The sequence below is a fragment of the Capricornis sumatraensis genome, chromosome 20 (genome assembly GCF_032405125.1).
Source record: "Capricornis sumatraensis isolate serow.1 chromosome 20, serow.2, whole genome shotgun sequence".
NCBI classification, from domain to species: domain Eukaryota; kingdom Metazoa; phylum Chordata; class Mammalia; order Artiodactyla; family Bovidae; genus Capricornis; species Capricornis sumatraensis.
The window spans coordinates 55,861,565-55,885,966 of NC_091088.1; the positions used below are offsets into that span (position 1 = coordinate 55,861,565).

At 52.7% G+C, this 24,402-nt stretch overlaps 2 protein-coding genes across 4 annotated transcripts; both read right to left on the reverse strand.

The window, feature by feature from the left end:
* Nucleotides 1–230: 230 nt before the first annotated feature.
* Nucleotides 231–15,858, reverse strand: TGFB1 (transforming growth factor beta 1). Of its 2 annotated transcripts, none has more exons than XM_068991746.1 (7): nt 14,782–15,858; nt 11,389–11,549; nt 10,071–10,188; nt 7,925–8,002; nt 7,624–7,771; nt 1,824–1,977; nt 231–1,113 (listed from the first exon to the last, which is right to left on the reverse strand). In XM_068991746.1, the coding sequence occupies exons 1-7, from the start codon at nt 15,134–15,136 to the stop codon at nt 955–957; spliced, it is 1,173 nt and encodes a 390-aa protein (XP_068847847.1). In that variant the 5' UTR covers nt 15,137–15,858; the 3' UTR covers nt 231–954. The 2 variants fall into 2 exon arrangements, with proteins under 2 accessions (XP_068847847.1, XP_068847846.1); XM_068991745.1 differs by having other exon boundaries at nt 7,624–7,774.
* Nucleotides 15,859–16,762: 904 nt separating this feature from the next.
* Nucleotides 16,763–24,402, reverse strand: B9D2 (B9 domain containing 2). Of its 2 annotated transcripts, none has more exons than XM_068992971.1 (4): nt 24,247–24,402; nt 23,733–23,824; nt 19,891–20,016; nt 16,763–17,226 (listed from the first exon to the last, which is right to left on the reverse strand). In XM_068992971.1, the coding sequence occupies exons 2-4, from the start codon at nt 23,818–23,820 to the stop codon at nt 16,913–16,915; spliced, it is 528 nt and encodes a 175-aa protein (XP_068849072.1). In that variant the 5' UTR covers nt 23,821–23,824; nt 24,247–24,402; the 3' UTR covers nt 16,763–16,912. The 2 variants fall into 2 exon arrangements, with proteins under 2 accessions (XP_068849072.1, XP_068849073.1); XM_068992972.1 differs by having other exon boundaries at nt 24,312–24,395.

The window sequence follows — 24,402 nt, forward strand, 5'->3', positions numbered from 1 at the left end:
AAAACTTTATTTACAGAAACAGGCAGCCCGTCAGAATTTGCCTCGGGAGATAGTTTGCCAACCCCTGCTTTCTTGAGCTGTGGGGAGAATGCCGTGAGCTAGAAGCTCCATACCTGGCATGGAGAATTGTTGTTATTACTCTCTGGCCTGTGAGTGTTACTTTCTGACTCAGATCTTAACACCCTTCCCTATGCCCCTCCCTTCTAACCGCACTGGCCTCTTTCCTGTGTAGCTTACCCCAAGTTCATCTTCACTTCCAGGCCTTTGCTTTTGTTCTCCTACCAAGAACACCCTCCCCCATCCTCCTCCAAGCTGCCACTTTGGCTTCCTTCAAGTCCCAAATGCCACCTCCTCCAAGAAGCCCTCCCTCCTCCCCAAAGCCATCTCTAGCCCATCCTGCTTTCCTATTTTTGCACAATGCTACTATGTCTGTCTCCTCCCCAGAAAGTAGGTTCTTAGTGGGCAGGAACAATTCCTTAACCTCTCTGGGCTTCGGTTTTCTTAAAGTGGGTATTATCAATCTCTTTATCTCAGAGCTTTGTTATGGTGGTTTCAAAAGTTAATTAATGTAAGACACTTAAAATAGGGTCCAAGGTGCTCAGTCAAGAAACCTAACAATAAATAAATCTAAATGTTCAGTAGTAGTGAGGAACATAACAAGCGCAAAGGAAGTTTTTGTGTGAAGAGGGGCAAATGAATGGTGGACGAAGACAGGAGGAGGCAGATGGAGGTGGAGGGGGTGAGAGAACGTCGGAAGGGAGAACGCCTTCTGGCGCCCAACGACACAGAGACCCAATCCTCTCGCCACCTTTAATGGACCCCAGGTGGGCTTGATGGGGGGGGCCGGGGTGCTGTGTCCTTAAATACAGTCCTGGTGAGGCGGGCGGGGGCGGGGCCGGGCCTGCCGGGTGGGCGGGGCCTATGGGGCGGGGGCTGTTGGGGTGGGGCGGGGCCTCAGCTGCACTTGCAGGAGCGCACGATCATGTTGGACAACTGCTCCACCTTGGGCTTGCGGCCCACGTAGTACACGATGGGCAGGGGCTCCAGCGCCTGAGGCACGCAGCACGGCGCCGCCGACGCGCCCGGGTTGTGCTGGTTGTACAGGGCCAGGACCTGCGGGGCGGGTGCGCGGGGTCAGGGTCGGGGGTCGTGGGGAGGATGCCGCCACCCTGCCAGCCTCTCCCCATCTCCCCCTGTCTTATCTCATTCCGTGTCTTTCTGATTCTCTGCCTCTCCCCATGTTCCACTCTTGGCTCGTATCTCACTATCTTTCTCCTTCCACTTTCCGAATTCTCTACCCTCCTGCCTTTTGCTCTCTCATCTGTCTCCTTTTCTTTCTCCTTCCATCTCCCCACCTCCTCCCTTGCCCAAGTTACTGGTCTCCACGGGCTAAGTCACATTAGTCATGTACGACTCTGTGACCCCATGGACTGTAGCCTGCCAGGCTCCTCTGTCCATGGGGTTTCCCAGGCAAGAATACTCGGGTGGGCCGCCATTTCCTTCTCCAGGGGATCTTCCTGACCCAGGGATTGAACCCACGTCTGTCTCGTGTCTCCTGCACTGGCAGGTGGGTTCTTTACCACTAGGTCTCCCCGTATCTCTGTCTCCCACTGCCTTGAGTCTCTAACTTTGCAGACCCTGCCTCGAGCTTTTCTCCCATCCCATTATCACCTCCCCTCCAACCCTCCTCTCGCCTGTATTTCTGACTACCATCTCGCCAATTCATCTGATTTGACCTCTCTTTCTCCCTCTCCTCCCTGGCTTTCTGCTACCCCCATCCCACCCCCAGCTGGGGTGCAGGGGGTGTCGGGCTCCGGACATACCTTGCTGTACTGCGTGTCCAGGCTCCAGATGTAAGGGCAGGGCCCCAGGCAGAAATTGGCGTGGTACCCCTTGGGTTCGTGAATCCACTTCCAGCCCAGGTCCTTCCGGAAGTCAATGTAGAGCTGACGAACACAGCAGTTCTTTTCTGTGGAGCTGCAGGCGGGAGGGAAAAACACCGTCAGGAGAGCAGAAGGCTGCCCCTCCTCCCCTGCAGTGTGTGTGTTTCACCCTGGTTGCCCTCCAGCACGGTATCCAACTTGGTCTCCCTGGCACTCTCTGTGGTAATAACAGCAATAACTGTAATAGTAGCGATCATCGCTAACACTGATAAAGCACTTCCTCTAGTCCAGCACTGCACTAAGGGCATCCTCATAAGCATTATCTCAGGCAGCGCTCAAAACACACCTGTAGGGCGCCGAATGAGGAGTTCCCAGGGAGACATCCAGTAGTTAAGACTCCAAGCTTCAATACAACAAAAAAAGAAACAAAAAACAAACAAGCAAAGACTCCAAGCTTCCACTGTAGGGCACATGGATTCGATCCCTGGTCAAGGAAGTTCCACGTTGTATGCTGCACAGTGCAGCCAAAAAAAAAACACCAAGCCAAATGACTGTCCACAGGGGACAGCTACACAGATCACACTGCATCTACACGCTACAACATAAACAACACAGTGCAGGTCCATGTGTACTGACATCTAAGTGTGCAACAAATGTTTACTGAACTACTGCGTGTTGGGCTGGGGTCTACTGCGGACTCAGTACAAACGAAACAGACAAAGCCCTGCCTTCTGGGGCCACATACTAGAGACTGTCATGTTGCCCCTCTGCTCTGAACAAGCGCAATGCCCAAGTCCTTGCCACAGGCTCAAGGAGCTACCAGATCTAGCTGATCTCAACCCCCTCCCCACTCCCCCTCTCACTGTCCTCTGGCCCCTTTAGCATCCTTGCTGTTCCTGAGTCCCAGTCCAGGACCTTTGCACGTGCTGTCCCTTCTGCCTGGCTTGCTCTTCCCACAGATACCCTCTCTGGCTGTTTCTTCACTCCATTTACACATGTGCTCAAACATACTCCACATGTCTTCCCTCCTACAACACTGCGCGGCATGCAGTAGGTGCTCAATAAATATCAGTTAAACAAATGATGTCATTGCCTCAGAGACCTTCCTGGATGATCCTTCCCCAAATACCAACCTAAATAATTGTTAATTGCTAGGGACTTTCTGGGCAGTCCATTGGTAAAGACCCTGTGCTTCCAATGTAGGGGGCATGGGTTCGGTCCCTAGTCAGGAAAGATCTCACATGCCATGAGGCACAGCCAAAAAAAAAAAAAGATAGTTAATTCCATTTAGCGTAATGACATTTCAGTTCTGCAAGGAAATATACCAATGTCTGCAACTGAAAGGGGGCAAATCTTAACGCCTGTTGATCTAGATGAGAGTGTATGGGGGTTCATTTTACCATCCTGGTTGCTTATACATTTAAATCTTTCCATAATAAAAAGTTTAAATCAGAATAGGAAAAACAAATCACCACAATGATTTCTTTCTTTCCTCTTCCTTGGATTTATATTCCTTCTTAGAACTTACTGCCACCTGCTCTTTTATTAGAGATTGATCTCTTCCTTTCCTGTCTTCCTCTGAGGACAGGACTTTTTGTCTATTTTGTCCCTAAAGGTGTCCCCACTGCCTACAATAGTCACCAGCACACGGCAGGTGCTTAGCAAGTGTTGGCTGTATAAATTAATTGATCAATATGTTAGACTTTTCAGAAGCACATCAGAGAATGGTGGTGGGTAAGACGACTGCCATGTACTCATGATCTCTGTCCCGGGCTCAGATGCAAAAGTCAGTCCTCGGGCTTCCCTGGTGGCTCAGTGGTGAAGAATCTGCCTTGCAATGAAGGAGACAGGGGTTTCACCCTTGTCTGGGAAGACCCCATATGCTGTGGCGTGACGAAACCCTTGTTGCACAACTATTCCTACTGAGCCCATGTGCGCAACTGCCGGAGTCCGTGCACTCGAGAGCCCGTGCTCTGCAACAAGAGAAGCCACTGCAGTGAGAAACCCACACACTAGAGAAAAGCCCGCAAGAATATAATAAAAGTCTGTTTGGAGGGGGACTGAGGGGTCAGAACTGGAGAGTCTTTGAATATCCTTTCTAGGTTTGGTCCATGTGCATGTATTTTCCTATTTAAAAATCGACACAGAATTTCCTACAAGGCAAGTCTTCTTTTTTTTTTAATATGTATTTGGCAGGTCTTCGCAGCAACAGGCGAATTCTTTGGTTGCTATATGAGGATCTTAGTTCCCTGACCAGAGATCGAACCCTGGCCCCCTGCATTGGGTGTGTGGAGTCTTAGCCATTGGACCACCCGGGAAGTTCCAAGGCAGGTCTTACATTATTATTCCCATTTGAAGGAGGAATAAACTGAGCCTTAGAGAAAGGGGGATGTTGTCTGTTCAAATGTAGGCTGTAGGTGGTAGAGCTCAGGGCCAGAGGTCTCTGACTTCATTTGCCCAGCACAACCAAGTCAGCTCAAGCAGAGCGGGAGAAGGCGATGCCACAGGCTCTCCCAGGGCAAGACAAGGCCTTTTCAAGAGCCACAGGACCTCTAGAAGGAAGTCAGGAAACTAAGATTCCTGTGAGCTCAGCCTGGTCCCTCCTCAGTCTGGTTAGGCCTCAGTTCCTTCATCTATACAAAGATGCAGAGGACGTTAGATCAAATAAGATATTGTTAAGGGCCGAGGAGACATCAGGAAGTCCATGGATAGGCTCAGGGAGGGGTCTGAGCTCTCTAAACCATGCACACAGATGTGTGTTGTTGTTGTTTAGTTGCTAAGTCATGTCTGACTCTTCTGTGACCCCCTGGACTGTAGCCCGCCAGGCTCCTCTGTCCATGGGATTCTCCAGGCAAGAATACTGGAATGGGTTGCCATTTCCCCCTCTGAAGGATCTTCCCGACTCAAAGATCAAACCCTTGTTTCCTGTAGCTCCTGCATTGCAGGCGGATTCTTTATCGATGAGCTACCAGGGAAGCCCACATATGTGTATATGTATAGGCATATTCTGGGGGGAAAGGTTCCTGGCTTTCAGCTTCTCAAAAAGGTCCTAGATTCACAGAAGGGGAAGAACCACTGTCCAGAAAAATCTATCATTTCTGGTCCAGCTCTGCTGGGGTGCTGAGATCCTCTGATTTGAAGTGTGTGATTCCAATACCCAACTCAACTGCTCTCCATGTGGGGTTCCTGGAGCAGCAGCAGCAGCATTGCCTGGGAACTTGTGGGAGATGCAAGTTCTCAGGCCCCACCCCAGATGCACTGAATCAGAAACTGGGGGGTGGGGATGGCTGGGAGACAGCAGGCCACATTTAACAAGCCCTCCAGGTGACCCTGAGCTACTCTCTAACCCTGGATGTTGGGGAAAGGGTCACGGAGGCTTCCCAGTGGAGATAGTGGTTAAGCTAAGAATAACTTTTTATTGTGGAAAGTCTCGGACATACACCAACCCACTCCAGTAGTCTTGCCTGGAAAATTCCATGGACAGAAGAGTCTGGCGGGCTATAGTCCATGGGGTCGCAAAGAGTCAGACATGACTGAGCACAGCACAGGCATGGGACATACACAAAAGCAGAGAATCTTATATTTAACTGCTGTGTCTCTACCATCCAGCTCCAGCAAACATCAAGTCATGGTCAATTTCACTGTATTTCTCCCCGCATCCCCTTTCTCTCCTTTGACGAATGATTTTGAAACCCACGTCATCCACCGTATTATTTCATCCATAAATATTTCTATCTCCAAGGAAATCTAAACTACTTTACAGCATCACACAAAAAAATTAATGGTAATTCCTTGATATCATCAAATATCTAGTCAGAGTCCATACTTTCCAAACTATCTCATAACTATCTTTTAAATTATTTATTTGTTTTTTAGCCAGGCCATGTAGCATGTAGGATCTTAGTTCCCTGACAAGGGATCAAACCCACATCCCCTGCAATGGAAGCACAGAGTCTTAAACACTGGACTACCAGAGAAGTCCCAATATCTTTGAAAAAAAAAAAAAAAGAAAAAGTTTGAGGCATTCCCTGGTGGCCCAGTGGTTAGGACTATGCTTCCAAGACAGGAGACATGGGTTTGATCCCTGGTCAGGTTAAGATCCTGGAAACCGTGAAGCGAGGCCAAAAAGCAAATAAATAAATAAAAATGTAAAAACAGTCTGCATACATAAAGACTCAAGTCTATACATGGCTATTGGTTGACACATCTTTTAAGATTCTTTTAAAAATCTAATAAACTCATCTCTCTATTTTATCCCTTTGTATCGTATTTGTTGAAGAAACTGGGTCAGGTTTCCCGAAATCTAGATGTTGCAGGCTGCATGCCCATGGTGGCTGTTTAACCTGTTTCTCTGTCCTTATATTTCTGGAAAATTGGGAGTCGGACCTACCATTATTGATGGGCTTCAGGTTTGATTTTTTTGGCAAGATTTCCTAAGTGACACCGTGTCACTCACGTGGCTGGCTGCCTCTCTCTTAATGTTACAGCGGGCTGGCACTCAGACTTCAATCCATCCATTCATTCATAAGGTTGCTGGGCAGAGGGTAGGATCTAGTGATGAAGGACCTTGGAAACAGAACTGACTTTCCAACAGGAGACGTGCATGCAACAAAGGCCAAAGGCACCATCAAAGTACTTAGCAGAGGCGGGCCAAGGTCAGATTATCATTCTAAATTTGCCATATTCTTAACTCTGAATTTCAAAATTCCAAGACTACAACTTCGCAGTTTTTTTAGACTGCAATACACTGGCATCTCAAGATTCTAACACAGCAACAGCTTTCCAACTTTCTAGAATTCCCACATCCCCACTCTCGAGGATCTTGGCATTCTGTTTTTTTTTTTTTTTTGATCTTGGTATTCTTGAATTCCAATATTTTGAAACTGCATTCCAGCATTCCACAGTTCTGAGCCCATCTCCCCAGAGGTTCAAGCTGCCACTTTCTAAGATCACAGGCTTCCAAGATTCTAACAAGACTCTAGCACTGGGACTTCCCTGGTGGTCCAGTGGTTAAGAATCCACCTGCCAATGCAGGGGACGCGGGTTTGATCCATGTGTGCAAGCCGCAACTACTGGAGACAGAGCACCTAGAGCCCGTGCTCCTCAGCAAGAGACGCCTCCTCAACTAAAGAAAGCCCGAGCAGCAGTGAAGATTCAGTGCAATCAAGAATATATAAGTAAGACTGAGTCCCAGCGTTCCAAGGTGCCAGTATTCTGGCTTTCACCAACTCCAACATTTATGGATGCTAAAAGTTCAACACAGGATTCCACCATTCTGGACCTAATATTCAAGGACTCCAACCTGCCAAAATGGGAGATTCCAGTCGGTCAATGGTACCCATCACAGGCAATCTTTCAGTTCTGAATTCCCAACTTCTAAGAACCCAACAGTTCTTGAATCCAACATTCTCAGATTTCAATAATTAATACCGAATTCTAACATCCTAGAATCCCAACGTTTTCAAACCCCAACCTGCCCACAGCGCAGAGATCTAACACAGCGACTTTCCAATACTGAAGTCCCACACGTTCGGCATTCCACATTCTAATAAATCTCCGATACATCCGAGAACTCCCAGTTCACACACACTCCAGCATCCGAGGCTCGGACCTCATGCCCTGAGCCCTCCAGGCTGAAGGAGACGCTAGCCCAAGCAGAGCACCAGCCAGGTGCCCAACCTGCGGTGGCCGCTGAGCAGATGGCGAGGACGCCCCCAGCCCAGGAGGCTGCAAGGTTCACCTGAAGCAGTAGTTGGTGTCCAGGGCTCGGCGGTGGCGGGAGCTGTGCAGGTGCTGGGCCCTCTCCAGAGGGGTGGCCATGAGGAGCAGGAAGGGCCGGTTCATGCCGTGAATGGTGGCGAGGTCACCCCGGCGGCCGGAACTGAACCCTGCTTTGGTTTTGGGAGTCAGGGGGGTGGGGAGGATTGGGGACACACACACACTCAGATGGATGGATGACAGGGATAGGCAGGGGAGGACACACACACAGACAGACACACATCACTGCTGGGCGTCGGTGGGGGGCAGGGAGGGGGCCTCACCGTTAATGTCCACTTGAAGCGTGTTATCCTTACTGTCACAGGAACAGTGGGCACTGAGGCGAAAGCCCTCTATTTCCTCTGTGGGAGTGGGGAGAGGGAAGCCAGCATGAGGGGGGCAGCTCACCCATCCCTGCGGGTGGGCAGGAGAGGAAGGAGGTCGCAAACCCCTGAGGTGTGGGGGGAATCTCTTTCCTGCCCCTTCCCCTGCCTGGCCCCTCACTGCACCCTCTTCCTCCAGTTCTTGGCCTTGCAGCCTCCTTCTCCTCCTCCAGGTCTCAGCTCTGAGGTCACCTCCTCCAGGAAGCCCTCCTGGACACAGCCCCTCCCCCCACTGTGACAGCACGTTTTTTTTTTCTCCAAAGCACTGATCTCTGTAGCTCTGACATTTGTCTTTGGCTATTTATTCCCCTCATTGTTTTCAGTGGAGAGCAGGATACAATGGGGGTAGGGAACCTTGTTTTCTTGTTCCCTGCTGGGCCTGGCCCTCTGTCTTAAAAACAAACATCTCCTGAGTGTGCTGGGCGCCAGACCCTGTTCTAAACACGCTTTGTGCGTTATTTCCTTTAATCCTCACCAAAGTTCCCCATTTTACAGATGAGGAAGCCAAGGCCCACAGACAGGACTGGGATGGGATGCAAGGACCTAGGCTCCTGTCCCAAGGCAGGTGCACAAGGTTTTCCTTCTTTTTTTTTAACATACAAAACAAAAAGTAACGGCTTTTATTAACATTTTTTGAAAGAACAGTGTGTTAGTCACTCAGTTGTGTCCAACTCTGCGACCCCATGGACTGTAGCCCACCTGGCTGCTCTGTCCATGGGATTCTCCAGGCAAGAATACTGGAGTAGGTAGCCATTCTCTTTTCCAGGGCATCTTCCCAACCCAGGGATTGAACCTAGTCTCCTGCATTGCAGGCGTATTCTTTACCATCTGAGTCACCAGGGAAGCCCTTTTGAAAGAATATGTATATCTAATAATCATAGCAGTATTTATCAGTTCTTATTTTTTAGATTAACCTTTATTGGAGTGTAGTTGCTGTACAATGCTGTGTTCAGTTTCTACTGTACAGCAAAGTGAATTAGCTGAATGTATACATACATCCCAGAAGAAAGGTTTCTTGAATGAATGGCTGAATGAATGCTTTCCTAAGCACCCACTATTGTGTGGGACCCTGTATCGGGTGCTCTGGACTCAACAGTCAACTCAGGACGCTCATCCCAGTATGCACCTGCTCCCTAACCCCCATCCTTTCCTCTGGCCAAACCATCACCTCTTCCATGAGTCTCAACACAATCATTCTCACCCAGAAAGCTCTCTTGAACCGCCTCAGAGGAGTAAGGGTGCCCACTCTGGGTTCCTATAGTACTTATGGCCTCCGCTGGCCATCATGGCCTGCTAGGGCTTTGGGCAAGATTTCCTGGGTATCTAGAAGTGAGTGCGGGTCCCATGAGGGCAGGCCTACAGGTTGTCATGGTTACCTCTGATTCCCCCACCCCACCAGCATAGGGCCAGCCAGAGAGCAGGAACCTACTAGCATTTACCCCAGTGAAGGAATGAATGAGAGGGAGACTAGGAAGGGAGATGTGAGCACTGGGGCCTTCAACATGACAGGACAGATAGTCCTCTTCCAGACAGAACAGGTGTGTCAGGCTTTCCCTGGACTCGAGGCCTCTGCACAGCCTATCCCCCTGCCTTGAACTCTTTTGCCCCTCCCTCCTATCCCAGGCTGGCCCCAGGCATCCCTTCGATACCTGCTCCAATATCCCCTCCTCCAGGAAGCCCTCCCTGACCTCTCAGGCTGCATCAGGCACTTCCTCTGGGCTCCCCATCCCAACCCTGCCCACGCTGGGACATTACTACCTGGTTTTCAGGTCTTTTCCCCAAGTCCCCCAACCCAAGCAATGGAGCACAAGCTTCCTGAAGGTCAGGATGAAGCTGTTTCCGTCACTTCTGTGTCTCCAGCATCACCCAGCACAATGCAGGTGCTCAAGAAATAGATTAACCATTAATCACTCAGGTGTGAGTGTCTGGGAGGAGAGCCAGGTCTGGGCTCTTCAGCACCAACACAAGGCAGGGGGTGCTAGGCAGGGTGGTCCCAGGACTAATAATGGGTTACAAAACAGAGGTGGGGCAGACAAGTGGTCCTCACCTCTGTGGGTCAGCCACTGCCGCACAACTCCAGTGACGTCAAAGGACAGCCACTCCGGTGAGTCGCTGGGGGCGAGCAGCCGGTTGCTGAGGTAGCGCCAGGAATTGTTGCTATATTTCTGAGGGATGAAGAATTGGGTGAGATAGTGGGTAGAGGCTGCCACACACACCCATGTATCCTGCACCCCTCACTCCATCTGCTCCCCAAAACGGGTCTCCACGCAGTCCATCAGACAGTCCACCTCCCAGACATCCACACTGAGAGACTTCATAGAAACCACCCAACCCCACGACAGGGGACAAAGAACTCCAGGCTGGGGCTCAAGGCACCTAGGCATTTCAGCCTCCACCCTTGATCCCGGGATGGCTGTGGAAAATTCCTTTCTCTTTTTTGGCCTCAGTTTCCTCATTGATGAAATGCCCAGTTCCTTTCAGCTTGGACAGCTCATGAGGCTAAAATTCCCCTACTGACATCATAGAGGTCATTGACGATACAGCTCTGAATTCTGAGAGTCTATCGCTTTCTAGAAGTTATGTTCGAAGTCATTCCATAACTCCAGCACTTGGTGGCACCCCAAGAATTACACATTCTATGAACCCGAGAAGTTTTATGAGAGTCAAGTTCAACAAACCCAGGAGTCCGATGAGCCAGAAACCTAGACGTTGCAAACGCCTGACATCCACGAGGAATGATGACGCCCTAGGAACTGGCAGCATAAAGCCGAGTTCTCTAGATTCCGAGCAGTTGATATCAAAGCTTCCTCATCGTAAAAATCTAACATCGACCACTGAATCTAACATTCCATCTGACAGGGCGTCTAGGTCACATAACCTTCAAGAACATCCAGATTTTCTGGACTCTTCCTGGAGACTCTTCTAGAACAGAGCTATCCAAGAGAACTTTCTGTGACGATGCAAATGGGCTTTATCGGTGGTGTCCAAAATAGCAGCCACTCACCCCATGTGACTACGTGCCACTTGAACTATGGCCAGTGAGACTGAGAAACTGAATTCTTTCTTCTATTTAATTTTAATCCACTTAAATGGCCATATGTGGCTAGTGGCTACTGGGTGGGCACAGGGCGTTTTGAAAGTCTCCAACTTTTCAAAGATTCCAACTTTCCTTGTCCTGAGTTTTCAGAGTCCAGCTCTGAAAATTCCAGCTGCTAAGCATTTAACATTCTAAGGCTCTAGGAGACTCCACACTCTGTGCTCCCTCATCCTTCAGGGTTGGTCCGCGTGGACCCTGCAGCCACCAGCCTTGCAGCCGTCCTGGGACCCCCTCAGCCCAGGCCACCTTCCGGGACCCTTGCCCCCACCTGGTACAGCTCCACGTGCTGCTCCACTTTTAACTTGAGCCTCAGCAGGCGCAGCTCTGCCCGAGAGAGCAACACAGGTTCAGGCACCGCTTCCCGGAGCTCAGACGTGTTGAAGAACATATATATGCTGTGCGAGCTAGACTTCATTTTGTCATAGATTTCTAGGCAGAAAGAGTCGGGGTGGGGGGCTGTCAGTGTTTGGCAAGGGGCAAGGGGAGCTAGTGTACCCCAAATCGAAGAGCTCTGGGTTGGACTCCGACCCTGACACTTTTTAGCTGTGTGACCTTAGGTGACTAGCTTCTCCTCTCTGAGTTTGTTTCCACCTCTTTATTATTATTTTAAATATTTATTTATTTGGCTGTGCAGGGTCTTACTTGCGGTGTGGGATCTTCGGGCTTCGTGCAATGTGGGGTCTTTAGTTGCAGCATGCAAACACTTCGTTGCAGCATGTGAGATCTAGTTCCCTGACCAGGGATCGAACCTGGGTCCCCTGCATTGGGAACTTGGAGTCTTAGCCACTGGACCACCAGGGAAATTCCTCTAGCTCTTTAAACAGGGTCCTATCCATTCTTCCCTCTCATCAGGTAGGAAGTGGCCCCTCAGTACAAAGCCGGCTTGAGGGTGGGGCTGCTCTGCTTGCTCAGGCCTCCCCAGCTCCTGGAGCCTCAAATGCCAAGTTATGTTGAAGCAGAGAAATAAAGGGCGCTTGGATGAGACTATGGCTTTGCTGCCTTCTGTGACCCTGGGCAAGTCACATTCCCTCTTGGAGTTGTTAAATCTACTTGACATCAAGCTCTCTGCCTCCCAACCCAGGCTCTCCTAACTGAAGCACAGTGGAACTTTGGGCAGATGAATTCCTCTCTCTGTGCCGGATTCTCACCTATAAGCCAAGGACTGATGTCAGGATGCCAGTGTGAAATAGATGAGATGATGCAGATAAAGTATGTGGCACAGAGTCTGCATACAGTAGTTACTCTAATGTGTATTCAACAACCCCATGAGAAAGATTCTATTAGTATACCCATTTTATAGATGGGCAAACTGAGGCAAAGAGATGAAACAATTTGTCCCTAAGCCACACAGCCAGGAAACTACAGTGTGGGGTGGGGATTCAAACTCGGCCAGTCTGATCAGAGGCTATGCTCTTAATCCCTAGGCTATGCTCCCTCCCTGCTAATGTGACATTATTTTTGTTATTATTAGTAGTATTTCCTCCCTTAACTGGTTATAGAAAGCCAAGTTCATTCTAGATAAGGATGGCTTCAGGGGTGGGGGAAGGGAAACAAAATTAAGAAGACTCCCAGTTCAGGAAAAATTGGGGACTGGGACTGAAGGGGGCAGGCCATGATCAACTGGAGCAGTTTCTTTAGGCCTCTGCCATGGGGGCATGGAAATGGTGGAGACATGTTGAGAAAAGACAGAGGAAGACCCTCTTGAGCGCCTCCTTCCCCCTGCTCCTCCCTCTCTTGGGGGCTGGCCCCTCTCCCTCACAAATAAGCCCTATCTTGGCCCAAGAGTTACTCAGCCGACCCAAACGGAAGGGTAGAGCCCAGGCCCAGGAGACAGATAGGGAGGAAGGGCGATACAGGGAGCAGGAAGGGTCAGAGGGAGAGATGGAGAGTAGGATATGGAGGAGAAAAAGAGAGAAAAAGGGAAGAGATGGAGAGAGAAACTAGGAGACCCAGAGAGGGACAGAGTAACACGGATGAGGGAGAGACGGAACGGCAGAAGACAAATGCGAAAACAGACGGAGGGTTTGGGAGCGAGATGGAGGCAGAAGAGGGCTGAAGAACAACTGAAGGTGTCAGCGTTGGAAAAACCTCTCCAACGAAGGTGAAGCGTCGACGGAAAAGGTGAGACAGAGATGTGGGTGGGTAGGCTGTAGGGATGTCATTTGACTGAAGCCGCAACTGGGCGCCCAAATGGGTCTGAGACCCACACGTCTACTGCCCACGAGGGAAACTAAAAGCGGGGGGCGGGGTTCGCCCCGAGCCTCGGGGCCCAGCGGGACGCCTGGGTACCCGCGCGGGCGCCGACAGGGCGGGCCCAGGGTAGCCCCGCCCTGAGCTGGGGGTGAAGAGGGCGGGAGTCGCCGCCGTCGCGAGGGCGGGGACCGGACCTGCCTCGTCTCGCCCCAGGCTCCGCGCGCGATCCCCGCCCCGTTACCCCCACCCCCCAACCCCGAGGCACAAGAAGGAAAGGGAAGGGAGGGCTAGGCAGCCGGACGCTGGGGTTTCCCCAGCCTCGCAGAGAGGAACTAGGAGCTTGGGGTCTAGGCTCTCCGCAGAGCTCTGCGGGGTCCTCCTGCTCCTTCCGGAAGCGCAGGCTCCTCCCCCACGCCCGCGCGTGGCACCCACGTGGGGCTTCTCCAACCCCCTACCAGCTCGGTCTTTCCCCCGGGTCTCGCAGAGTCGCATCCACCCACCTATCTCTCCCTACTAAGACTCCTCACTCAGCCCTCTCCCAGCCAGCGGCGGGAGGGTGGCGGGCCCTGCTGCTCCCAGCATGACACCATCCGTCGCTCCTCTACCCCATTCCAGGTCTACCTTTCCCACGCTTATCCTCCCGTTCTGTAAACCCCTTCCCACGACCCAGTACTGTAGGTTTCCTGGGGGCGCGCGTTTCCTCTCTGGGTTTCCTCCTCTTACAGTCCGTCTGGGAAATATTCAGAGCACCTCCTGGCACATCCTGGGCACCCCCCGCCCCCACCTCCTGGGCACATCCTAGGGTCTCCGCTTCTCTCCCGCTAGTTTCCCGCACCCTACAACCTCGCGTCCCCTTCCGACCTCACATTTATCACCCCCTCCCCGCCTCTCTTTCTAAGCCCTCTCCCAGTCTCGCGTGTTCTTCGCGTCCTGTGCATGCGGGTCCACTCTCTCTACTTTCCTGGCACCCCTCTGGGGTTCGCTTCTGTTTTTCTGTCCTTGAATCTTCCTGCCTCACGGCCCCTGAACTCTGAGTCAGCTTTCCCCACTACCTCTCCTTTTCCAAATGCCGGGGTGCTAGTTTCTCCCAAAGCGAGCTCCCTCTCTGCAGCCCCGCTCCCACGACCCCTGCATTCTCGAGCACCCTGCAAGGGGAAGTCTTTTTCGAATGGCTTCGCTTCTCTCACTCTAAGGGACTCCCCGCACGATCCTCGCATGATCCCGTCGCCCTTTAAAAGCGGTCCACTTCACTCACTATCTCTTATTCAAGACCAGATAGATACCTTGGGGGTTAGGGAGCTCAGCTCTATCCTCTTTGGGACCCCTCCCCCCACACACGTTCCCGGCGCCCCCGGGCGTTCTCTTCCTCCAGCCAGTTTCCTCTACCAGCAGTTTCCTCCCCGTGACCCCTGCACTCCGGCGCCCCCTGGGGGCTCCCCTCCAGGGTCCCCTGCCCCTGCGAGCTCACTGTTGCCGTATTCCACCATTAGCACGCGGGTGACCTCCTTGGCGTAGTAGTCCGCCTCTGGCTCAGGCTCCGTTTCGGCACTTTCCCCGGCCACCCGGTCGCGGGTACTGTTGTAAAGGGCCAGTATGGCCTCGGGCAGCGGGCCGGGTGGCACGTCCCCCTGGCTCGGGGGACTGGCGAGCCGAAGCTTGGACAAAATCTGGCCGCGGATGGCCTCGATGCGCTTCCGCTTCACCAGCTCCATGTCGATGGTCTTGCAGGTGGACAGTCCGGCGACCGGCCGGCCAGGCGTCAGCATTAGTAGCCACAGGAGCGGCAGCAGCAGCGGCAGCAGCCGCAGCCCCGAGGGCGGCATGGGGGAGGCGGCGCCCCCCGGCACAGCCGAGAGCGCGAGCTGGACTGGGGTGGGAAGAGGGAGGCCCCGCCCCTACAGGGGCTGGGGTGGGTGGGGGTCTCCCGAGGAAAAGGTAGGAGGGTCTGTTTGCGGGGAGTTGAGGCCTTCAGGGAGAACGGAGCAGAGCTGGAGGGGAGGCTCTGATGGGTGGGTTCTCGGTATCCCACGGAAAAAAACCGAGATGGGTGAGCTCTGGTACTAGAGATGGGTGGTCTTGAATAGGAAAGCTGAGGCAAGTCTGAGAGAGATCCCGGATACCGGAGAAGGGTCCTCGGATGCGCGGGGGCTCAGGAGAGAGGCTGGGGAGTTGGGGGGCCGTGCAGGGGGTGCGCCCGAAGTCTGGGGTCAAGTCTTCGCGGGAATCGGGTTTGCGGTTCCTGATGGCTGGTCCGGAATGGGGGCGCCTGGGGAATGCCGTGTAGGCGGCAGGGAGGGAGCAAGCGTCCGTGGTGGTGGCGGGGGCTGCTGCTGTCTGGAGTCCTCAAGTCCTGCCTCGCGGAGCAGCGCTGCGCGTTGCGGTCCCCGCGCCTTCGGCTCCCAGAGGCAGCGGAAAAGTCTCAAAACTTTTTTTCCTCTTCTCCCAACCAGCTCGTCCCTCCTCCCGCTCCTCCTCCCCCTCCTCCCCGCAGTGGCGGCGGCGGCGGCGGGGGTGGCGGCGGCGGCTCGTCTCAGACTCTGGGGCCTCGGGCTGCTCCTCGGCCCCGCGGGCGGCTCCGAGCCCGGGGGGTGCCCCGGAGGGGGCGTCCCCCCTGCCCCCGGCCGGGGGCCTCGCTGTCTGGCGGATCCGCGGCGGGAGGAGGGAGGTGGGACGGCCTGGGGCGCGAAGGGCGGCGGCAGCTGGGACCGGCAGGGGCGGCGGGGGTTTTTGAAGCCGCCCCGGCCCCACCCAGGAAGCGCGCGGGGCGGGGGCGGCCCTCAGGGGGAGGGCACGGGGGGGCCGGGCCACGGTCCGCATCTTGCGTGGGCGGGCTCCAAGGGGGGTCCCTTAAGCCCGGGGGGAGGGGGCGGACACCCGGCTCCGCCCCACCAACAGGGTGCTGCCTCCTGGCGGTCGAGCGCCACCGAAGCGGGCGGCAGTGATGCGTGTGGGTTTGAGTACTGGGCCGGGGGTCAGCGAGAGCATAAAGACCTACGTTGTGCGGAAGGCTCAGAGAATGGGGACGCAGGATACAGGGACTCCGAGGTGGACTGCCCCGAGTGGAGAGTGGGGAACCGGGGCAGAGGGGAAGCGGGTCAGCCAGAAACTAAGGAGCCACTGGGGAAAGGGGCACGGGACGGGGGGAACCTCCAAGGAGTGGGGGCCCTTAAGAGCATCACCCAGAGTGGAGAAGGGGGTCAGACGCTGAGGCAGAGGGCAAGGGAAGGGGGCTTGAGGAGGAGGGTAACAGTAGGAGGAATCCCCCCACCCCCGGCCCACGTCTGACAGATGAAGGTCAAAAAAGCACCCACACTTAAAAAGCACCACATCTTTATTGAGCCCTTCCACGTGCCAGCAGCTTCTCTGCACCCAACCCCTGTGAGCCCACACACCTACTGGCCCATTTTACAGATGGGAAAACTGGACTTGGGAGGGGTAGCCACTGGGCTTGAGGTGCTAGTCAGGTTAGAAGCTGCACCAGCCTTGGCTGGGTCAGGCCTCACAGTCTCCAAAGCCCATGCTTCTGACCACTGCACCATCCTGCCCCTTATGCGGTGTCCCAAGACATGGCTGGGGGCCAGCCATTCTTATAGGCTCCTTCAGCATCCAACCCCATACCGATCAAAGTGGCGTAGCAGCAGGCTCAGCTCAAGGTGCACGGTGCCCCCGGAGGTGGTGTGCAGGCGATAGCGGTCAGCCCCACTGTAGATGGCATCTCCATGCAGCAGCTGAGGCCCGCCACCCACGAAGGCCCTTGCCAGCTGCTCTCGCCAGCTGCCCAGGGGCCGCCACGTGGGGCAGTCCAGCTGGTGGGTGCCTGGACTGCTGGGCACATGGCAAAAGCCATAGCCTGCAAGCTGGCAGCGGCCGAAACTGTCCTGGGACCACACCTGGAGATGGAGCCGGGGCCAGCCTGCAGGATAGGAGGGAGGGTGGAAAGGTGAAGGGGTACAGTCCAGCCTCTTACTCCTGAAGACCCCCTGCCAGGTTTCTGCCCCACCCTCCTCCTCTGGACCACCACAGAGCAGCCAAAGGGATCTTTCTGAATCCAGGTTCTTCCTCGGCTCAAAACCCTTCCATGATTCCCTAATGCTCTCAGTATAAAGTCCAACCTCAACATTCTAGACCCTTGAGGTCTGGCCTCTGTTGAACTCTCTGTTGGCCTTCTCTGTGTCCGAATATCTGGGGAGCCCAGTCCCCAGGTGAGGGTGGTGGGCCTTGTCCTGGATGCCTCCTTCCTTCCCTCCCCATGGCCACACCCTGTCCTCTTTCCTGGCCTCAGGGCCTTCTTTCTTGCCTTCATCATCTTTCACCTGGCAGCTGGAAGCATGTTTCTCCCCTTTCCATAGATTTCTCAGTTCCTCACTCAAGATACAGTTCAGCTCCTCACCCTATAGGCAAAGTGCTTGGGAGATCCAGCCCCATTTCACCCTCCTTTCTGAGTCTCTCTGAGCTTGGCCCTGTTCTAGAAGCTGGGGATACAGCAGTCAACAGGGCAGACAAAAATTTCTGCCCTTGTGCAGCTGACATCTTAGACAACCAACACAGTAAATACGCAAATTATAGGGTATGTCAGATGGTGATAACTGCTCTGGAGAAAAATAAGCTGGGTAGGGTGGGAGTAGGTAGGCATGCAGTTTTAGAAGGCGGTGATCAAGAAAAAATTTACTGAGGTGACATCGGAGGCAGTGCTTAAAGGAGGGAAGAGACTGGGGGCTATATGGCTATCTAGGAAAGAGTGCTCCCAGCAGAGGGGACAGCTAGTGCAAAGGCCCTGAGGTGGGAGCTGCCTGGTGGGACTGATGTGGCTGGAGCAGACGGGGAAGGGGAGACAGAACCAGATCAAGCAGGGCCCTGTCCTTCCATGGTAAGGCTTTGCCTTTTACCTTGAGTGATGTGGGGACCACAGAGGGTCCTAAGCAGAGGAGGAATGTGGCCTGACTTAGGTGTTCACAGGAGGGACACCTCAGTAAAGACTCTATGGTAACAGCCTAGTGAGAGGTGATGGGGGTCGGGGGAGTGATGACATTCAGGATGCATTCCAAAGGTGGAGCTAATGGGATTTCCTAATAGAATGAGAAAAGAAACAGCAAGGATATTTGGGATCCTTAAGAGCTGAAAGGACTGTGGCCTGGCTCACCTTCCAATCTGTCACCTGTGAGGCAGCCAGAGGGATCTTTTTTTTAACTGCAATCTTTTTTTTTTTTTCAAGTTTATTTATTTGTTTGGCTGAGTCAGGTCTCAGTTGTGGCACATGGGATTTCTGTTGTGGCACTAGGGCTCCAGAGCCCACAGGCTCAGTAGTCACGTGGACCCAGCTGCCCCACAGCATGTGAGATCTTAGTTCCCTGACCAGGGATTGAACCTATCTCCCCTGCATTGGAAGATGGATCCTCAACCCCTGGACCACCAGGGAAGTCCCCAGAGAGATCTTTTAAAAGCAAAATCTGACTTGTCAATCACCTGCTCTGGCTCCCCAGATATGGCCTCCACTCTGTGGCCTGGCATTGAAGATCCTGCAGGGCCTGTTCCCTGTCCCCTGCCACATCACCCCGTGTAGTCCCCCTGCTCACCCTCCATCCTCCAAATACCCCTGACTCACCTCCCCCCTTGACCCTTCCACACATGGCTTTCTGCCTAGAACCCTCTTCCATCTTTCTATTTTAATAGCTCCTACTGACTCTTCCCAGCAAAACCAAACATTCCCCCTCCTCCAGGAACCCCTCCCTGAACTCCCCGGCAGAGTAAGGCACCTCCTCTGGGCTCCCAGAGTCCTCCAGGATCCCTCACCCAGGCCTGCCCACTCTGGGCTGCCACTCAGGGTAGCTCTTTCTCTCCCCAGAGATGATCTGTGTGGGAACAGAGCTGGGCTAGCAGGGGCTGTCTCATCACTGACATCTCCTTGGCACCCCCTGACACAGGGTAGGCACTCAGTAACTATTATTTATATGATAGAAATATATGGCATATTTATCTAGCCTATTTCCTGGAATCTACTCCTTTCTAACGACACAAATATTCCTCCAGAAAAGGTTTTCTGATACCCCTCCTCTCTCACATGTTCATTTACCCTCTGAGCAGCAGAAAAGCCCTGCTTGCAGAACAGCCACTAGCCTTCACCTCTCTCTCTCTTAACCCTCTCCCAGCTTCCTCCTTTTTTTTTTTTTTGACTGAGCCAAGTATTGTGTGGGATCTTAGTTCCCCTACCAGGGATCAAACCCAGGCCCCCTGCATTGGAAGCACAGCATCTTAACCCCTGGACCTCCAGGAAGTGCCTCCCAGCATCCTTCTGATTGAAGACTCTCTTGCTTTGTCTCTGTGAAAGCCAAGTCCCTCTCCCCCGGCCCGCCCCTTGACCTTGCCCCCTTCACCTTGGCCTCTGCCCTGGTTCTAATGAACTCTAGAGCTGGCCCGGGGAGGTTTCAGCTCAGCCTCTCCAGGGCCAAGTCTGGTCAGGAAAGGGACCCAAAGGCACAGGAAGCAGGGCCAGCACTTGGTGGTTCCGGTTCTGGTAGCATGTGGGTGCCGCTAACTCACCTCTTGTTAGTCTAGCCTGAGGTCCAGGCTGGGAACCCACCTTGAAGGCCTTTGGTGGCAAAGTGCAGGTCGATGGGGTGGGACCAGTAGGCCATGTCCCCTATCTGGGGAGTGTCCACCTGTGTTTGGCCCTCCCGCACGCCTGACAGGAGCTTCCATGCTGCCCCTGCAAGTGAGAGCCAGGACATGGATGAGGTCAGGGGGAGGGGCAGGGGACAGTCCTCAGGAAGGGGAGCCCACTGTGGTTGCAGGACCCCCTTTCTCCCTGGAACCGGGGGTGGGTGGTGGTCAAGGATTGCAAAGTGTAGATTCTGGAGCCAAATGTCTAGATTTAAATCCTGGCACTATTTCCTCCTACCTATGCAACTGAAGATGGTGACTGCAGCCATGAAATTAAAAGACGCTTACTCCTTGGAAGAAAAGTTATGACCAACCTAGATAGTATATTCAAAAGCAGAGACATTACTTTGCCAACTAAGATCCGTCTAGTCAAGGCTATGGTTTTTCCTGTGGTCATGTATGGATGTGAGAGTTGGACTGTGAAGAAGGCTGAGCGCCGAAGAATTGATGCGTTTGAACTGCGGTGTTGGAGAAGACTCTTGAGAGTCCCTTGGACTGCAAGGAGATCCAACTAGTCCATTCTGAAGGAGATCAACCCTGGGATTTCTTTGGAAGGAATGATGCTAAAGCTGAAGCTCCAGTACTTTGGCCACCTCATGGGAAGAGTTGACTCATTGGAAAAGACTCTGATGCTGGGAGGGATTGGGGGCAGGAGGAGAAGGGGACAACCCAGGATAAGATGGCTGGATGGCATCACGGACTTGATGGAGTTAGTGATGGACAGGGAGGCCTGGCGTGCTGCGATTCATGGGGTCGCAAAGAGTCGGACACAACTGAGCGACTGAACTGAACTGATGCAACCTTGGGCTTGTTACCTTTCTCTGCCTCAGTCTTCCCATCTGTAAGGTGGGTATAATAATAATGCATCCCTCACAGGTTTGTGAGATGATTAAATGAATTAATACACACGAAGCACTAAGAATATTGTCCATGGCATAGTGCCTGCTTAAAAAATGTTGGGTATCACTTTATTATATTACTATTCTCATTCCACATTTAGAGGCCCTAGTCCGAGGACTAAGATGGGGCCAAGGGTGTCCTTCATGAACAAAAGCACAGAGCATATCGTGAAAGGTGCATCGTAATAGCAGTCCTACCGAGGGTGACAGTCATAGTGAAAATGCACTGAGTGCTTAGCAAATGCCAGACGCTGTGCTAAGCGCTTTAGTAATGAATTCATTTAATCCACCTTCTGGAACTCTTAATCCCCACCCCACCCCCTGCTTACAGATTCTCCTCCATAGCCCACAGGCCCTGCAAGGCCTGGCCTGTGCCCACTCCCCGCCCCCACCCACCACCTTCCTGAGCTCATCTTTCATCACTTTCCTCATTCCTCACCACTCTCTGGCCTCACTGGTTCTATTTTTGTTCCACTCTTCAGGGCCTTTGCACTGGCTGTTCCCTTTGCCTAGAAAACCCTGCTCCTGGATGTCCCCAGACTTGTTTTCCCCATACTTCAGGGATCAGCTCAAGCGCTACTTTCACAAGGTATTCTCCCTCACTCTTCTATCCCCAAACTAACCAGTCCCTCTCACATCATCTCTCAGCTCATCCCTTCCTAGGACCTAGTACACGATCTGTAATCATTAGACTCATGTCTTTATCTGTTTATTTATTCTCTGTCTCCCCTACTGTGAGCCCCCAGAGAGCAGGGATCTTATAAAGTACTGGATCCCTAGGATCGCAAACTCAGATCTTGGTACACAGAAGGTGTTTGATACGTGTTTGCTGGACAAAGAAATGATCCTAGGAGGTGGGGGCTAATACAATCCTCATCTTACAGGTAAAGAAACAGACTCTGAGAAGGAATGGCACTTGGTCATTCATTCCACAAACCTTTACCGAATACCTTCTCTGTGCCAAGCACTGTTCTCCATGCTGAGGCTACAGCAGGACCGCAGCAGACCAAGTCCCACAGTGGAGCTAATTCAAATGGAGCTCTGGTTTGTTTCTGGTTTGTTTGTTATTTGTTTTTGACCGTGCCTCGAAGCATGCAGGGATCTTCGTTTCTCGACCAGGGATCGAACCTGCATCCCCTGCAGTGGAAGTGTGGAGTCTTAACCACCAGCGAAGTTCCTCAAATAGAGTTCTGACTGATAGCAGAGACCAAGCCCCTTATCTGACTGCCTCTCGACTCTCTCTTGCATAACTAACCTCCTCTCCCTGGCGAAGAGCCCCCTGAAATAATAAAAATCATGTTGGTTACTGCTCCCTTCTGGGCCAAGTGAGGAAAGCAACAGACCCTGAGTCAGGATTCTCACATACAAGACTTCCTGACACTGCTATGAAGGACAAATAGTCCCATTTTACGGACCAGGAAACTGAGGCAGGGTCACAGAACAGATGAGTGGTAGGGCGCTGGAAACTGAGTTGATTCCAGGCTTGTCTTAATCACTCAACTGGAGGATCCCAGTTTCCCAGGGAATCTCAGCCACTAGTCTATCCACCAGCGAAATCACAAAGGACTCTGGACCTAAAAAGATGATGATGACAATGGGCACACCCATTTCATGGACATGTATCTCTGCTAGACAACATATCCCAGGCTTAGAAACAAGAGCCCATCCAGCTGTTACACAAGCCAGGCAACACTTACGAGGACTTACAAATCCAGGTTCTCTTCTAAGGGCTGTTGATATTCATGTAGTCCTCACAACAACCCCATGGGAGGTATACAGTGTTATTATTCCCACTGTACTGACAGGGAAATCAAGGCAAAGACAAGTGCCCAAGGTCACATAATTAATAAACAGGAGCTGGTTTTGAATCCAGGTAGTCTCTGCTCTTAACCTCTTAGTACTCTGCTGCCTCTTAGGTGCTATTAGCTTCATTTTCAGACAAGGAAACAGGCTCAAAAAGGTCAAGTCCAAAGGCTCCCAATTAATAGGTAAGGGAGTTTGTATCTGAGCCCAGACTTGGTGACCTGTGGCCCTATCACACTAACCACCAACCCTCTACTGCCTCTGATGGAAAGGCATGAAAACTGGGACCTCCATGGTCCCTCTTGGGCTTATGTGGATGGACTTGGATGACGATCAGAACCAGGTTCCTATGTTTTCACAGAGAAATATGAATACAGGAGGGTGGTCTCTCCTCTTAGTTGCAAGATGGAAACTTCCATTTCACCTTAAGAATTCAATAAATGGAGATGGTAAAGCAAAGAATTAAGATGGGGGAGTCACCCAAGGCCAAAGCACCTCTAAGACAGTGAATGGAAGCCAAATAGTGTTGTTGGGGTTTTAAGTGTTTTGAGGATTGGGAGTGTGTGCTGGGGGTAGGCGGGTGTGTCAAGCCTATAGTCCCCTATCCTTGCTGCGTGTGCTAAATCTCTTCAGTCATGTCTGACTCTTTGTGACCCTATAGACTGTAGGCTACCAGGCTCCTCTGTCCATGGGATTCTCCAGGCAAGAATACTGGAGTGGGTTGCCATGCCCTCCTTCACAGGATCTTCCAGACCAGGGATCAAACCCATGTCTCTTATGTCTCTTGCATTGACAGGCAGGTTCTTTACCACTAGCACCACCATAGGAAGCCCTCAGGGAATGTGTATTGAGAGACTAGAACTCAAGAGTTCCCAGAGGTGGGATGGGAAGGGATAAGAAGGGAGCCTGAGACTCGCATGAACAGAATGTGGTCAGGGATAGGAGTCCTGAGAACTGACGGAAGCTAAGGACCAGGGATTGAGCCAAGGGGTCAAGGAAAGAAGGTGGAGCAGCTAGACTGAGAGGTTTCGGTGGGGAAATGAACCATGTCGGGGAATACCTGTGTGGACGCCCCACTTGCAGAACAGGCTACTTTCCGAGAAACCGGTGGCCCCCATGATCTGTCCGATCACGTGCACCTCAGCCATTGCCCTGAAAGGGGAAAATATAATCACAGCCTTATGAGAAAAGTTTACAATTATCTCCACCTAATAGAAGGGAAGACTGAGGCCCACCAAGTAAGGAGCAATACGTGGGATTCCAAGCTAGTTTCGTCAAACCACTGAGGTTGCGGTTTCAACCATGATACTAACTGCCTCTCCAGGAGAGTCCCAGAAAAATGAGGGGCGAGAAATGGACGCTCCAAAGAGCTGGCGCGTAACTCTGCCTGCCTCTAAAATAACTTCCTAGGCTCAACGCCGCGGAAAGTCCCGCCCCAGGGGCCCAAATGGCTCCGCCCACAACACAAAAGCTCCGCCTCCCACGTCAGATTTCCGCCCCCCCAAGTCCATGAGGCGCATGCGTCGCTGGGCGCCTCAGCTCCGCCTGTGAGTTCGCGCATGCCTTATTCCTACCTCAGAGTACCTAACGGTTAGGAGAGGCGAGAGCGCTGGCGGGGATTGGAGTTCATGGGCCTGACCTGTCCCTCTCTCCGCAGGCGCTGACTTCCCAGGTCTGGCTCACGCCTTTCCTAGGACATTCCTGGCAGCGAGAGAGCTGAGGCGCAGATC

What these genes read in the sequence shown, in the direction of transcription:
- TGFB1 (XM_068991745.1), bottom strand. Translation starts at nt 15,136, where the DNA reads ATGCCGCCCTCGGGGCTGCGGCTGCTGCCGCTGCTGCTGCCGCTCCTG. An exon ending in AGCACGTGGAGCTGTACCAG is followed by an intron (nt 10,189 to 11,388) that starts GTGGGGGCAAGG and finishes TTCATCCCTCAG; the next exon opens with AAATATAGCAACAATTCCTG. An exon ending in TGGACACGCAGTACAGCAAG is followed by an intron (nt 1,114 to 1,823) that starts GTATGTCCGGAG and finishes CCCGCCCCGCAG; the next exon opens with GTCCTGGCCCTGTACAACCA.
- B9D2 (XM_068992971.1), bottom strand. Translation starts at nt 23,820, where the DNA reads ATGGCTGAGGTGCACGTGATCGGACAGATCATGGGGGCCACCGGTTTC. An exon ending in CAAGTGGGGCGTCCACACAG is followed by an intron (nt 20,017 to 23,732) that starts GTATTCCCCGAC and finishes TCTCACTTGCAG; the next exon opens with GGGCAGCATGGAAGCTCCTG. An exon ending in TGCCACCAAAGGCCTTCAAG is followed by an intron (nt 17,227 to 19,890) that starts GTGGGTTCCCAG and finishes CCTATCCTGCAG; the next exon opens with GCTGGCCCCGGCTCCATCTC.